General features: G+C 51.6%; 1 protein-coding gene across 2 annotated transcripts in view; it reads right to left on the minus strand.

The window, feature by feature from the left end:
* The window catches only part of spon2a (spondin 2a, extracellular matrix protein), an 8,010-nt gene extending 3,143 nt beyond the window's left edge, over nt 1–4,867 (minus strand). Inside the window, exons 1-3 of one of the 2 annotated variants that reach the window (XM_084698973.1) lie at nt 4,692–4,867; nt 2,531–2,759; nt 1,442–1,662 (exon numbers count right to left, since the gene is read on the minus strand). In XM_084698973.1, the coding sequence (XP_084555099.1) occupies nt 1,442–1,662; nt 2,531–2,759 (450 nt within the window). In that variant the 5' untranslated portion in view covers nt 4,692–4,867. Of the gene's footprint in view, nt 1–1,441; nt 1,663–2,530; nt 3,177–4,691 lie in introns of those variants that run through there. The other variant, XM_084698974.1, reaches the window with a different exon arrangement.
* Nucleotides 4,868–12,608: the final 7,741 nt, after the last annotated feature.

Here is a 12,608-nt window from a genome sequence, read left to right on the forward strand (position 1 = left end):
CCCACCTCTCATTTCTTCATCTTTCCAGTCTCCTCTCCTTGAAGACCCCCCCCCCCCACCCCACCCCCCCCCCCACACACACACACATACACACACACAGAACCACAAACACCCCATCCAGTCCAATGCTGTCAGGGCCAGCAGCAGACCGGTGTGATCCTGGCCCACTTCCTGTGCTGGTGGAAGCGGTGGCAGCCAGCAGCCAGAAGTTCCAGTGTTTGTTGTTGTCTGTCTGGTTCATATTACACGCTGAGCAGAAAGAGAGAAGGGCTTTCACGTATATGAAGATCGGAAAAATGTGTTTGGCGGTTTTTGGGGCATTGCGTATGTGTTTGTCTTTGGAAGTATGTGGAAAAGAAAGAAATGTGTGTGTGTGGGGATTGTTGGTTCAGGATGGAGGGGGTGGGGGGGTTCTGTGTGTGTGTGCTGAATGTGTTTCATATTCATTCTGTCATCACACCAGCTCTCCTTCTTCTTCCAGCAGAGGAGGATTTATAAACACACTCCGACACGCCACACCTCCAACACGCCACGCCTTCGACATGCCTCACCTCTGACACGACACACCTCCGACACGCCTCCAACACGCCTCGCCTCCAACACGTCTCACCTGCGACACGCCACGCCTCCAACACGCCTCCGACACGCCACGCCCCCGACATCACACTGAGCTTAGCCCTGCCAGACAGACCCCCCCTCCCTCGACCCCCCCATGACTGCATCTCTGGTGGAGAGGCAAGGGGGTGGGAGGTGCAGCAAGTGGAATTACCAATAAAGTAATGTAGGTCACCAGCAGCACTATTCTGACACACCTCTATTTCCAAACATCCAGGAACTACCCCCCCCCACCCCTCCTCCCTCCCCTTCCTCCTCCCCTCCCTCCTTCACTCGTCGACTGTCTGAAAAGAAAAACAAACACACAGGAGCAGAAGCAGACAGCCCCCCCAGAACCAGCCTCAACCCCAGCCTCAACTCTCAGCCCCAGCCCCAGCCTCAACTCTCAGCCCCAGCCCCAGCCTCAACTCTCAGACCCGGCCTCAACTCTACGACCCAGCCTTACCTTTCAACCACACGTCCTGCTCACGCCTCTGCCCCAGCCTCAGCACCAAATCTCATCTCAAGCCCACCCCCATTTCCAGCCCCACTTCCAGCCCCAGCCCCCCATCCCCAGAGTTCAGAGGGGGAGGCAGCAGACACAGTCCAGACCGCAGGACGGATGTGGTGGTTTGTGGCTGGAGGGCGGGGGTGGGGATGGGGGCTAAACTTAGCCAGACTGGCTGCTGGAAAGGAGGTTCTGGTCGTGAAGGATGGAGACGTCAACGAGGGAGTCTGGAGTAGAGCAGGTCAGGACTGAGCTCACAAGGGTGTGTGTGTGTGTGTGTGTGTGTGTGTGTGTGTGTGTGTGTGTGTGTGTGTGTGTGTGTGTGTGAGTCATTCCTACCAGCGGGCTGCGTGGCTGTAGCAGCAGTTCAGTAGAGCTGTGCCCGATGCCATTAGCGATGCCCGCTGTCCGGTACATGGCGCCCACCGCCCTTCTCTTCCTGGCGTCCCGCGCTCCCTTCACCACCTCCACCGTCACCCCCACCTCAGCGAAGCTCTGCACCCCCGGGCTCGCTAGCCCCCCCTCCTGCCACAGGCGGAACTGCCTGTTGTGGGTGACCCCTGGAGAGAGACGAAGGACAAAGCTGGGTTTTTAACAGGCAGGGTGCGCTTGGTTCGTGAGGCACCGTGAGGCCTAAAGAACAGTCTCAACAGTGTCGGCTGTGAGTGAAGACAAACGTATGGGATTCATGTCCTGATCTGGAGTCAGCTGTGGTGTAGCCCTCTGCTTATCTTTCCTCTTAATAGCCTCACAGCAACTGAACTGAGACCAGCACTTACAGGGGTAGAAGCGGGTTAGCCAATGACAGGATCTGCCCTACCTCACCTTGTACCAAAAGTTGCACACACACACACACAAACGCTCAGCTCACTCTACCACACTTCACACACTATCCAGTTTCTCCTAAACCACCATGGTTTCCCTGATTGTGTTTCCTGACGGTCCTCTGGAAGTGACTGAGTCTGGTGACAGGCCTGGGTCTGGTAACCAATGTTTACTTTGTGAGTCCAGAAAATTCAAAAAGCTGATATCTGAAACCTCCTCTTCACTTGTGACAAACCAGGCTGGTCCCCCATAATCCCCAGCACTCTGAGGTAAGGGGCCTAACTGACCCCACCACACCCTGAAAATCCTCATCATTATCCTCAAATAGGCCCGGGGGCAGGAGAAAGAGAGAGAGAGCTAAATCGAAGGGAGGGGGGAGGGACTTGTGGGGTACCGCCCTGCATCATCTGGTAACATTTAGCCCCCCCCACCCGACTCTCTCTCCCTGCTTTCCTCATTAATGTGGCCCTGTACCCTGTGTGTTGCTGTGTATGCCGCTGTTACCATGTGGGTGCGGGTATATGTGTGTATGGTCAATAGGCTGCGATCGTCCATGCATCCCTACCATCCTTCCATCTGTCCCTCGCTCGTTCAGGGCCTCACCTATCAGTTTGGACCACTGTGCGGGTGGTCTAAAGAGGGGGTACTGTTTGGGGAAGGTCTGGGGGCTCCAGTGACCAGAGAACACCAGGATGTAGGAGGCGGGCCCTTGCGCAGAGCATTCGGAGCTGCTTATTGGTCGGATGGGGCCGGCGTAGGAGAGCGTCAGCTTCAACAGGACCACCAGCAGCTGCTGCAGCCAACCACAACACAGGAACTCTGATGACATCATCTATAGGGGACACAGCAAGGAAGCAAAGAGTGGCCTGAAGTTATCGGTGGGGTTGTAGTGTGTGTGTGTGAGTGTGAATAACTTCTGTCTGAAAAGCTGCTCTAAAATAAGCTGTTATGCCCGCAGAGGATCCACCTAAAGCCGGTCTGACCTCATTGACGGACCATCCACACACCCCTGCTGACTCATGAGTGTGTGTGTGTGTGTGTGTCCATGTGTGTTTCGTTATGTGATTTTTTGTGTGCAGTCTCGCTGCACAAGTATGTGGTTATGCAGTGAATGCATTTAAGGCGGGATCATATGTGAATACACATAGATGTGCATGTGTGTGTGTGTGTGTGTGTGTGTGTGTGCCACTGTACTGCAGGGCTTAGCAGGGTTTACGATGCTGTGGGAGAGACTGTAAATCAGAGACACACTGACTGTCACACACTGGCTCTTTCCTCTCCTTTCTTCTCCTCTCCTCCCCTTTCCCCTCCTTCCTCCTCTCCTCTTCCCTCCCCTCCTTCCTCTTCTCCTCTTCCCTCCCCTCTTTCCCTTGTTGTAGCCCTTTCTAACCCTTCCATGCCCCCTACTCTACCCTTCCTTGCCCTGCCCTGCACCCACTCTGCTCTATATCTGCTACAGTGATTTACAGAACTGTTTATGTGGTAGAATTAAAATAACAGAACAACAGCATGGCAAGGCTATTTTCAGTGTGTGTGCGGGTGTGTGCGTGTGTGTGTAGACAGCATGGTGTGTGTGTGTGTGTGTGGACAGCATGGTTTCCGCTTTGCACTGTGATGGAATAGACTATGACTACCACATTGGCCTCAGCTCAGGCACACACACACACACACACACACACACACACACACAGGGTGAACCATGCAGAAAGTTCAAAGCAGAGCTGGGTGTACAGAAGTGTGTCTGTTTTGCCTCTGTTTTGTATTTGTGCTGATGGGCTGTGATGGGTAGTAGTAGTGTCAGTGTTAGTGAATAACCCGAATCAAGCTACCCCAAGTGTGTGACGCGGTGACATGACTGAGCAGCAGATCCAGGCTAGTGATGTTTTACTGATAAATGTTGAACTCTGGTTGCTAGATGCTTACGAGTTCTCACAGTAAACACATGGGGGGGGGGAGGGGGGGGGCTAATATAGCTTCAGGAGCTATATTAGCACAGGAACGCTGGGTGTAAACCTCAGGGACAATGCCTGGTGGTATGTGAGGGATACGTGTGTGTATGTGTGTGTGTGTGAATCTTGCGGCTGCTTGGGATATCAGCTATAAGGTGTTTTTTAGATAAGTCTGTCATGCTACAATTTCCCTTTCACTACACTACACCACACACACACAGGCAGACACACACACTCACACACACAGACACATACACACAGACAGACAGACACAGACATGCATAAAGACACACACACAGCAGTTTTGGGAGACTATAAAACACGATGTGGAGCGAAGCCAAGCAGAAGGACTGATCCTACACTGTAGAATTACAACAGACACGTACAGGGCTGATACACACTCACACACACACTCTCTCACACACACAGGCATCAGAAAAGGAGGCCAGGACATTCTCTCCACGTCCAACTGCATTCTGAGGGTTAACCACAATGATGACAGAGCAGGCAGCCGTTACCAGACAGAGAGTGAAAGAGAGACAGAGAGAGAGACGTATGGAGATGAGTGCTGTCTGGTTTGGACAGCAGCATGTGCTGAATCATTCACTAGAGACCGGATTGTTCTCTCTCATAAACCTGAAGAAGGTAGAGACTGTGACAGCTCTCTTGGTTAGCAATTCATTCAAACCAACACACATATGCAAGCATTGCACCTACACAGGCACACACAGATGCCCATGCACAGCAGTAATGCAAGACACACACACACATAGAGCAAGAGGAAAAAAAAAAAACTGTGACAGAGTGCCTCTTACCTGGTCTTAGAATAACTGTACAACTGCCCACTTAGAATCTCCTCTACTCTTTTTCACCTTTCGTTTCCTTCTTTGATTCTTCTTTCTCTCAGCCTTCTGTCACAGGTTGTATTCCTTTCTTTCTCTCTTACCTTTTCTCTGCAGCTGCAGTAAGAGAAGAGGACCCGACTGTCTTATCTCTGTTCTCACTCTACACATCTCCCTCATAATCCCTAATATTACCCTCCTCTACCCGCGCTCTCTCTCCCTCTCTCTGGTTTTCCCTCCCCCTCTCCTTCTAATCTCCCCCCACCTCTCCTTGTAGGGAGCAGGCACAGCCCCTTTCCCCCCTCTGTCTACCTCTCCCTTTCTCTCTCTTGCTCTCTCTCTCTCTCTCCCTCAGTTGCAGTGTAAACTCAGTAACCCTTGCTTATATTGCTGTTAACTAGTTTCATTTGGCTCATTCTGCTTGTGTTTCTACATCGCCTGTGTTGCAGGACTGTTTAAACCAGCCGGTCAGTCTGAATCAGTCTACCAGTAATGGTTCTGCTCTCAGGCTGCACATTCACTCCCTCGCTGGTCGACCCTGCTTAGGTGAGCGGAGTGTGTGTGTGTGTGTTCCCCACAGCTGCTACACACATGGACTAGCAGGGAGGTATCTAGTTCCACACTGATCGATGTGTCTTAGCTCACCATGAATAGATCTGTACGTGTGCGTGTTGTGTGTCTGTGAATGTGTGTGTGTGCATGTGTGTGTGTTCCTCTCTGTCATCTGATGATGACTGCCCCAAATTGTTTCAGAGATCTCTAGTAAAACACAGCAGTGACGCATTCACTGGAGCCTGCTGACCTCCCCCCCACACACACACACACAAGATTAAAAAGAAGTGTTGCTCTGGACCTTGTCCAATAGATATGTCATCTAAATACCTCCGCAAAGCCTCTGGCTATACTGTAGTCTGTGTGTAAGTGTGTGTGTGTGTCTGAGAGGTGGGGGTGTAGGGTCAATGTTGGTTTACACAGCCAGAGTTGATCCTGTGGCTCAGACAACCCAGGGAGGGCTACACTGCCCCAGGGAGGGCCACACTGCCCCAGGGAGGGCCACACTGCCCCAGGGAGGGCCACACTGCCCCAGGGAGGGCCACACTGCCCCAGAGAGGGCTACACTGCCCCAGGGAGGGCCACACTGCCCCAGGGAGGGCCACACTGCCCCAGGGAGGGCCACACTGCCCCAGGGAGGGCTACACTGCCCCAGGGAGGGCCACACTGCCCCAGGGAGGGCCACACTGCCCCAGGGAGGGCTACACTGCCCCAGGGAGGGCCACACTGCCCCAGGGAGGGTCACACTGCCCCAGGGAGGGCCACACTGCCCCAGAGAGCCAGACAGACATCTCTTCCCTTCCTCTCCTGTCTCCCAGGCTCACTGTTATCTCTCCGTCTCCTATACGCTCCTTTCAACCGGCCTTCTCCGTCTCCCTCCTCTCTCCTGCGGTGGCAGCAGTAGGTGGAAGGGGTTTTCTCCAAAAGATTCATGACAGATGGACCTTCTCGTGGATCACACACACACACCAGTCCACTCACTCTCAGACACACACTTATCGGAATATGGCGTCACCCCTGGCCTGTTCTCCTTATTCATCTGTGAGTGCGCACATCCGCAACACAACTGGGCGCGCACACACACACACACACACACAGTCACACATACTCAGCACCAGGCACCACTCATGATATAATACCAATCCCATGTGCCAAGTCCACCCAGGCAGAGAGAGAAGGAGAGGGACAGAGGGAGGAGAAAGAGATGCAAAGGAAGAGAGTGAAGGAGTGTGAGAGACAGTTTGGGGACCGAGAGAGATGGAGGGGGAGAGAAAAGAGAAACGGATGCGAAGAGAAAACCCTGGACGACCAAAGCTGGAGCTTGTTTTTGTTTTTCAATTAAAGGGGGGGGGGGGTTGGGTGTAGAGAGGCATAGCAGGGCAGGGGAAGGTATACGCTAGGGGAAGAGAGTAGGTTAGGAGGATAACAAAATAATCTTCCCCCTAGCAGAAGGGAGGACTCTTCCCACCATTAAACCGAGGTGTGTTTCCCCACTCCATCAGCCTGCTCATGAACACCCTCCTCCTCACCGAGACATGACTGGATCCAGCCTCTCCCCCAGGCCAACGCTGGGACTAATATTTACAGGAGGACGATACTAGCGGTAAATATTTGTTCCCCGACCTTTAGGTTGCTCCGGCCTTTCTTGTAGGGAGGGACAGTGGAGGTAGTCTACACTCCTACATCTTCTGATGCCATGGTTACTGGCAACAGCACTTCCTGTTCTTGGTAAACACCACAGCAGGCCGGTGTAGCGCTGAGGTAATCCACCTCTGTCTCATCTGGTCCCTGAGACTGCTCCTCTTCCATCGCTCCTTTGTGGAGAGCATTTGAACTTTTTGTTCCATTGCCTGGTAGTTTTAAGGGGGAGTGAATAATAAAAACAATCTTTGTAAGAAAGTCAATATGTCCAGTAAGGTGATGCAGGCCTCAGTTATTTCAAAAAGCTGTCCCACTCCACCTATGAGACCTACATTACATTAAATCATTTAGCAGACGCTCTTATCCAGAGCGACTTATAGTAAGTACAGGGACATTCCCCCGAGGAAAGTAGGGTGAAATGCCTTGCCCAAGGACACAATGTCATTTGGCATGGCTGGGAATTGAACTGGCAACCATCAGATTACTAGCCCGATTCCCTAACCGCTCAGCCACCTGACTCCTATGTGCAAGCACTCTTGCATTTGTAGGTCTGTGAGTACGTTGAGGCCTCTGTTGTTATTGGCGTCTTAGTTGACTGTTTGTTGATTTCTGTGTGGCACATGATGAATTACGGCAAGGACGGCAAAACATCTGTCTGTGAACATGCTGGTGTGTTGTGTCCTGTCAGACCTGCTTGGTAAACACAGCAGCCATGGGCAGCACAGGGCCTGGGGCCCAGAGCTTTCTACTCTTTAACTCGGGGGTCTCGACCCAGCGTTTGGGAAACCGGCGCCATAAAAGCTTTTACAGGTTGGCCAGTGATTCTCTCGTATTCCCAGACCTCTTTCATCGCTCTGGGGACTTCTCTTCCCTCCTCTCCCTGCTCCTCTTCGCTTCCTCCCCCTTTCCTGGCTAAAACAAACAACCATCCAAATAAATACCGGTGAAGAACAGCATGTGGTCTGACAGTGGGAATGTGTATGTGTGTGTCTGCCGCAAGGTTGCACAACCGTGAGCAACACGGGGATGGTAGATGTGTGAAATGGAACTGTTACAGTGCCGTTATCTCTCTCCCACAGACACACACGGGCAGTTACGTAACCCTCGCTTTCTCTCATGTCAGAACACTCCCTAGCAGACGCAGGGTCCAGCCGGAGAGACGAGGCCTGCCGAGTCCTTCTACCAGTGACAAAGCCAGCAGTAACTGGAGCCTGACTGGGCTGGATTCTAAACTAGGATCTAGGGCCAGCTGTAGTGACCATCAAAGCTCACAGTAATCTTATGTAACTGGATCTGCCATTTCCTACCGCAAGACTTCAGTCTCACCTGCCTAAAGTGAATCGAGATGGTCTTTCGACGGAAGATCACCATGGAGATGAAAACGGTCTCCATGGCGATCTCTCAGAGGACTGCAATTAAGATTAGAATTTGCAACAAGACAAACCGATCCAGCAGAATATGCTAACCGGAACATGCAATTTGCATACAGTATGTGTTAGCGTCTGAGCCAGCTGTCTGTTAGCTAGCTACATACATGTGGTAGCAATCTTGGGGTTTGCAACTCCCTTCCATCTCCTCCTCTTCCCCATGGGTCTAAGACTGAACCCCCCCACCTGGCCTGCCCCCTCATAAAGCATGTGTGTGTGAAACTTCAGAGTGTGTGTGTGTGTATGTGCGTGATGCTGCAGTGTGTGTGTGTGTGTGTATGTGCGTGATACTGCAGTGTGTGTGTGTGTATGTGCGCGATGCTGCAGTGTGTGTGTGTGTGTGTGTATGTGCGTGATGCTGCAGTGTGTGTGTGTGTGTATGTGCGCGATGCTGCAGTGTGTGTGTGTGTGTGTGTGTATGTGTGTGATGCTGCAGTGTGTGTGTGTGTGTGTGCGTGATGCTGCAGTGTGTGTGATGCTGCAGTGTGTGTGTGTATGTGCGTGATGCTGCAGTGTGTGTGTGTGTGTGTGATACTGCAGTGTGTGTGTGTGTGTGTGTGCGTGATGCTGCAGTGTGTGTGTGTATGTGCGTGATGCTGCAGTGTGTGTGTGTATGTGTGTGATGCTGCAGTGTGTGTGTGTGTGTGTGCGTGATGCTGCAGTGTGTGTGTGTGTGTGTGCGTGATGCTGCAGTGTGTGTGTGTATGTGCGTGATGCTGCAGTGTGTGTGTGTATGTGCGTGATGCTGCAGTGTGTGTGTGTATGTGCGTGATGCTGCAGTGTGTGTGTGCTCTCTACCTGGCACTGGATCACCCCTTGGCCCATATAAATCCAGTCAAACTCAGGTCATAAACAGGCCTTTCTGGTGCAGAGCTCCATAAAGCTGCTCCCAGCCCCAGGCTGCTCCACATAGCAGGGGGCGACAAGGCATCACACTGGGGCAGCGTGTACAGTACCGCCAGCATCAGCAGCTCTCACACACACACACACCTCTCACTGTCTCAGCAAACCTCTCGCTCTCTCACACACATTTTCTTATCTCTAAATGACATTGATCAACTGAAGGGGGGGGGGGGGGGGGGGGGAGAAGAGCGGGAGACAGGAAAGACATCAAGGGTCATTTTTTCGGATTTTATTTAAAATATGGTGTGGAGTTTACCATCGGAAGTTACCATCACAAACATGATTGTTTCTAATAAAAAAGTAAACAAAACAGAAATAAAGCTTAAGAGCCTAGTTACAGGAGATTTTTTTCTTTTTAGGGGTTTTTGCAGTCTGGTGAAATTAAACTAGTAATCCACAACAAGTGAGTGAAAGACAAAAAAAAAAAAAAAAAAAAAATAGAACTTGTTCACATGTTGTAAAAATACATTTCCCAATTTCAACCTTCCACACAGTCCATTTAAAACATTCATTCGTTCATTCATCCGTTGTTAGATGGTTAGATGTCAGTGCCATAAGGGGAAACAACAAGAGAAAAGAGATGAAACCAGACAGAACTCACTGTGCACACAGACGGCGGAACAGAGCGACGGGCGGTTCTAGAACTCTGGAGGCTGTTCTACATTCTGAGGGTGGAACACCAGAAAAAACGAGAGAGACAGAGAGAGGGAGAGAGAGACTGCAGGAGGATATGTGTGCATTGGAACCCTGAGAGAGAAAAGTGACCAGTTCTGTCCATTGTTTACCGTTCTTTGACAGACCACACCAGTGTCCACCGAGGGGGCCCCAGGAGGGCTTGAGGACCCTTCACCCCCAGGAGGGGGGTAGGGGGGGGCACATTCTCACACTCCAGAGTGAAATATCAGATGAGCCATCTTCTGCAGTCAGGCCTCAGGCAGGCTGCGTAGCTGGGTTCAGGGAGGGCCAGTCATCTAGTCCTTCACAGCAACGCCATGGTTGGGTCGGTTCAGAAGAGTCAAGCAATCACAGAGAGACCAGACAGTCACACGCCTCTCTCTGTGTGATCTCTACAGCGCTGACGTCATCCTTCAAGAAGCAGATCCAGAACCAGATGGCATGGGCCCTGCTGAGCTGTGATTGGCTGGCCGAGTGAGGGGGGTCGAGCCCTGCCCCTTGAACTGGGTGTGGTTCGTCTCCTAACATACCTTTGTTAAATACACAGATGAAATACCAAGGAGCATCTGAGGTGGTTTGGTTTAGCTTGCAAGGGCATGCACTTCAGGCACCGTCACATTGGTGTCTGCGCTTGGGTAAACCGAATCAAGTGCACCTAAAAGTATCGGTTCTGGGTATGCAGCCTTCCACACGCTATGGTCAACTGGGTTAAGGCAGTGAGCGTTTCCATGGCAACTCTACAGCTAGTTTACAGAGGGGAGTGGGGTTAAGGCAGAGAGGGGAGGGATTAAGGTTGCTGGGGGAGGGGTTAAGGTTGCTGGGGGAGGGGTTAAGGTTGCTGGGGGAGGGGTTAAGAGGAGTGACTACTCCATGGCAGGGAGGGGAAGAAGAAAATAAAGAGAACAAGTTTACAAAAGTTTCAAGAGGGGATAAAGGTGGGATTTTTTTTCTTCTCTGAAATGTTTCAGTACAACATGTTGAACACAGAGCAACGATCGACACAGATGAAAACTCAAGCTGAATTAAAGGTTTTCATGACAACACAATGTAGTGCACTGCTGAACTGAAGAAGAAAATCAAAACAAGACACCGAGATGATGCGGTCATCATCATCGCCAACGTCAGGTTAAAAGATCATGAGCCTCATCCACGCTGAAGGGATTCCTTTATAAAATATATACTCATCACATGACCGGGAGTCCAAGGTTGGTGAACACGGACTCCCCCCATGTCACTCATAGACTCTTAGGAGAGGAACTGTACAGCACGCGGAACGGACCAATCACAACTTGGCAACTGGGGCAAGAGCACGGAGATAGGGGGAACCACAAGATGACACAATAAATCTTTTCGCCAATAGCATTTCTCCTGGCAGGATGACCTGCCGTGCACACGGACGGGGGAGGGGCCAGACACACCACGCTGTCGTCCTCCCCCACCCTGGCCTGCAGCCTCACACACCCTGAGGTCAAAGGTCAGAGTTGAACCTCAGGCAGGCATTGTGCTCCTTATTCACAGAAGTATTACAGAGAGAGAGAGAGAGAGAGAGGAGAGAAGGAGAGAGAGAGAGCAAGAAGGAAAGAATACTTGTTCAGGAGCCTGGGGCTGGACTGTGGAGGAGAGACGGTAGAAAGTGAACTCGTCTGGTTTACGGGGGGGGGTTCCTTTCATCCTTGCTACAATTTACATAACCCTTCTGCTCAGGACCAGCAGAGAAGTCTCTAGAAAGTCTGTACACAGAAAAAAAGGGTCTGAAAGTACATTCAATATCTGTTACTGAGGTACTAGAATGCTGTTCCATTGACAATGGTGACGGCGGTTAAGAGTTAGGGATGACTCCTGTGGAAAGACTGAAAACAGCTGGGGGGGGGGGGGTGGGGGGGGTTTGGGGCGTGCCTACAACCCCCTCTTCAAAGACTCGCTCCCCTGGTTTATTAAAGGGAATGCTGCCTGGATCCCTTCCTCTGAAAGGGATGCCTGAACCCGTTAGCTTAACCGGGAGGTGGATCCATGCTAGTAGGGAGAGCTGGAGGGGAGGTGAGGAGGGTCAGGGGAGGGGGAGGGTCAGGGGTGACCGGTATGGTGGCAGGGGACATAAATCTACCCTTCATCACCCAAGCCTTGTTCTCCTTAGGAGTCAGCAGTGTGCGTGTGCGTGCGACAAAACACCAGCCCGTGTTCCATCTCCATGGTGACACAGTTCACAGAGGCTTCAGGACACCATGTGACCTGGGAACTGCAGACAAGCTGGACACAGGCGGAGGGTTCAGGTGGCTCCCCCTGCTGGTGAGACACACACCGCGCATCAAACTGATTCTCCAAGCTCAACTCAATTCAGACTGTGTGTGTGTGTGTGTGCGCGTGTGGTCACATTTAGTGACTGAAAAGCAAGGCCCATGCACAGTCATTCAGTCATTTATATGAAATGCTCATCTGACTCTTCATCTGAGCCAATGGAAAAGGGACATGACTAAGGGCCAATAGGGAGGACACCTGTAGAATCACCACCAAGAGGGGCGGAGTTAAAAACAGGTCTAAGTGACAGCCAGAACAATGAGAGAGAACTCAACATCTTCAGGAGACTGAAGACAGGCAGGCAGAAAGACAGACACACAGACCCCTGACAGCCGACAGGAACTCTAAGCTTTAACAGTGACATCAGAATGGTTTCCTAGACTAGACCAGAACATAA

The sequence above is a fragment of the Hypomesus nipponensis genome, chromosome 1 (assembly GCF_054491055.1).
Source record: "Hypomesus nipponensis isolate SF chromosome 1, ASM5449105v1, whole genome shotgun sequence".
In the NCBI taxonomy this organism is placed as follows: Eukaryota; Metazoa; Chordata; class Actinopteri; order Osmeriformes; family Osmeridae; genus Hypomesus; species Hypomesus nipponensis.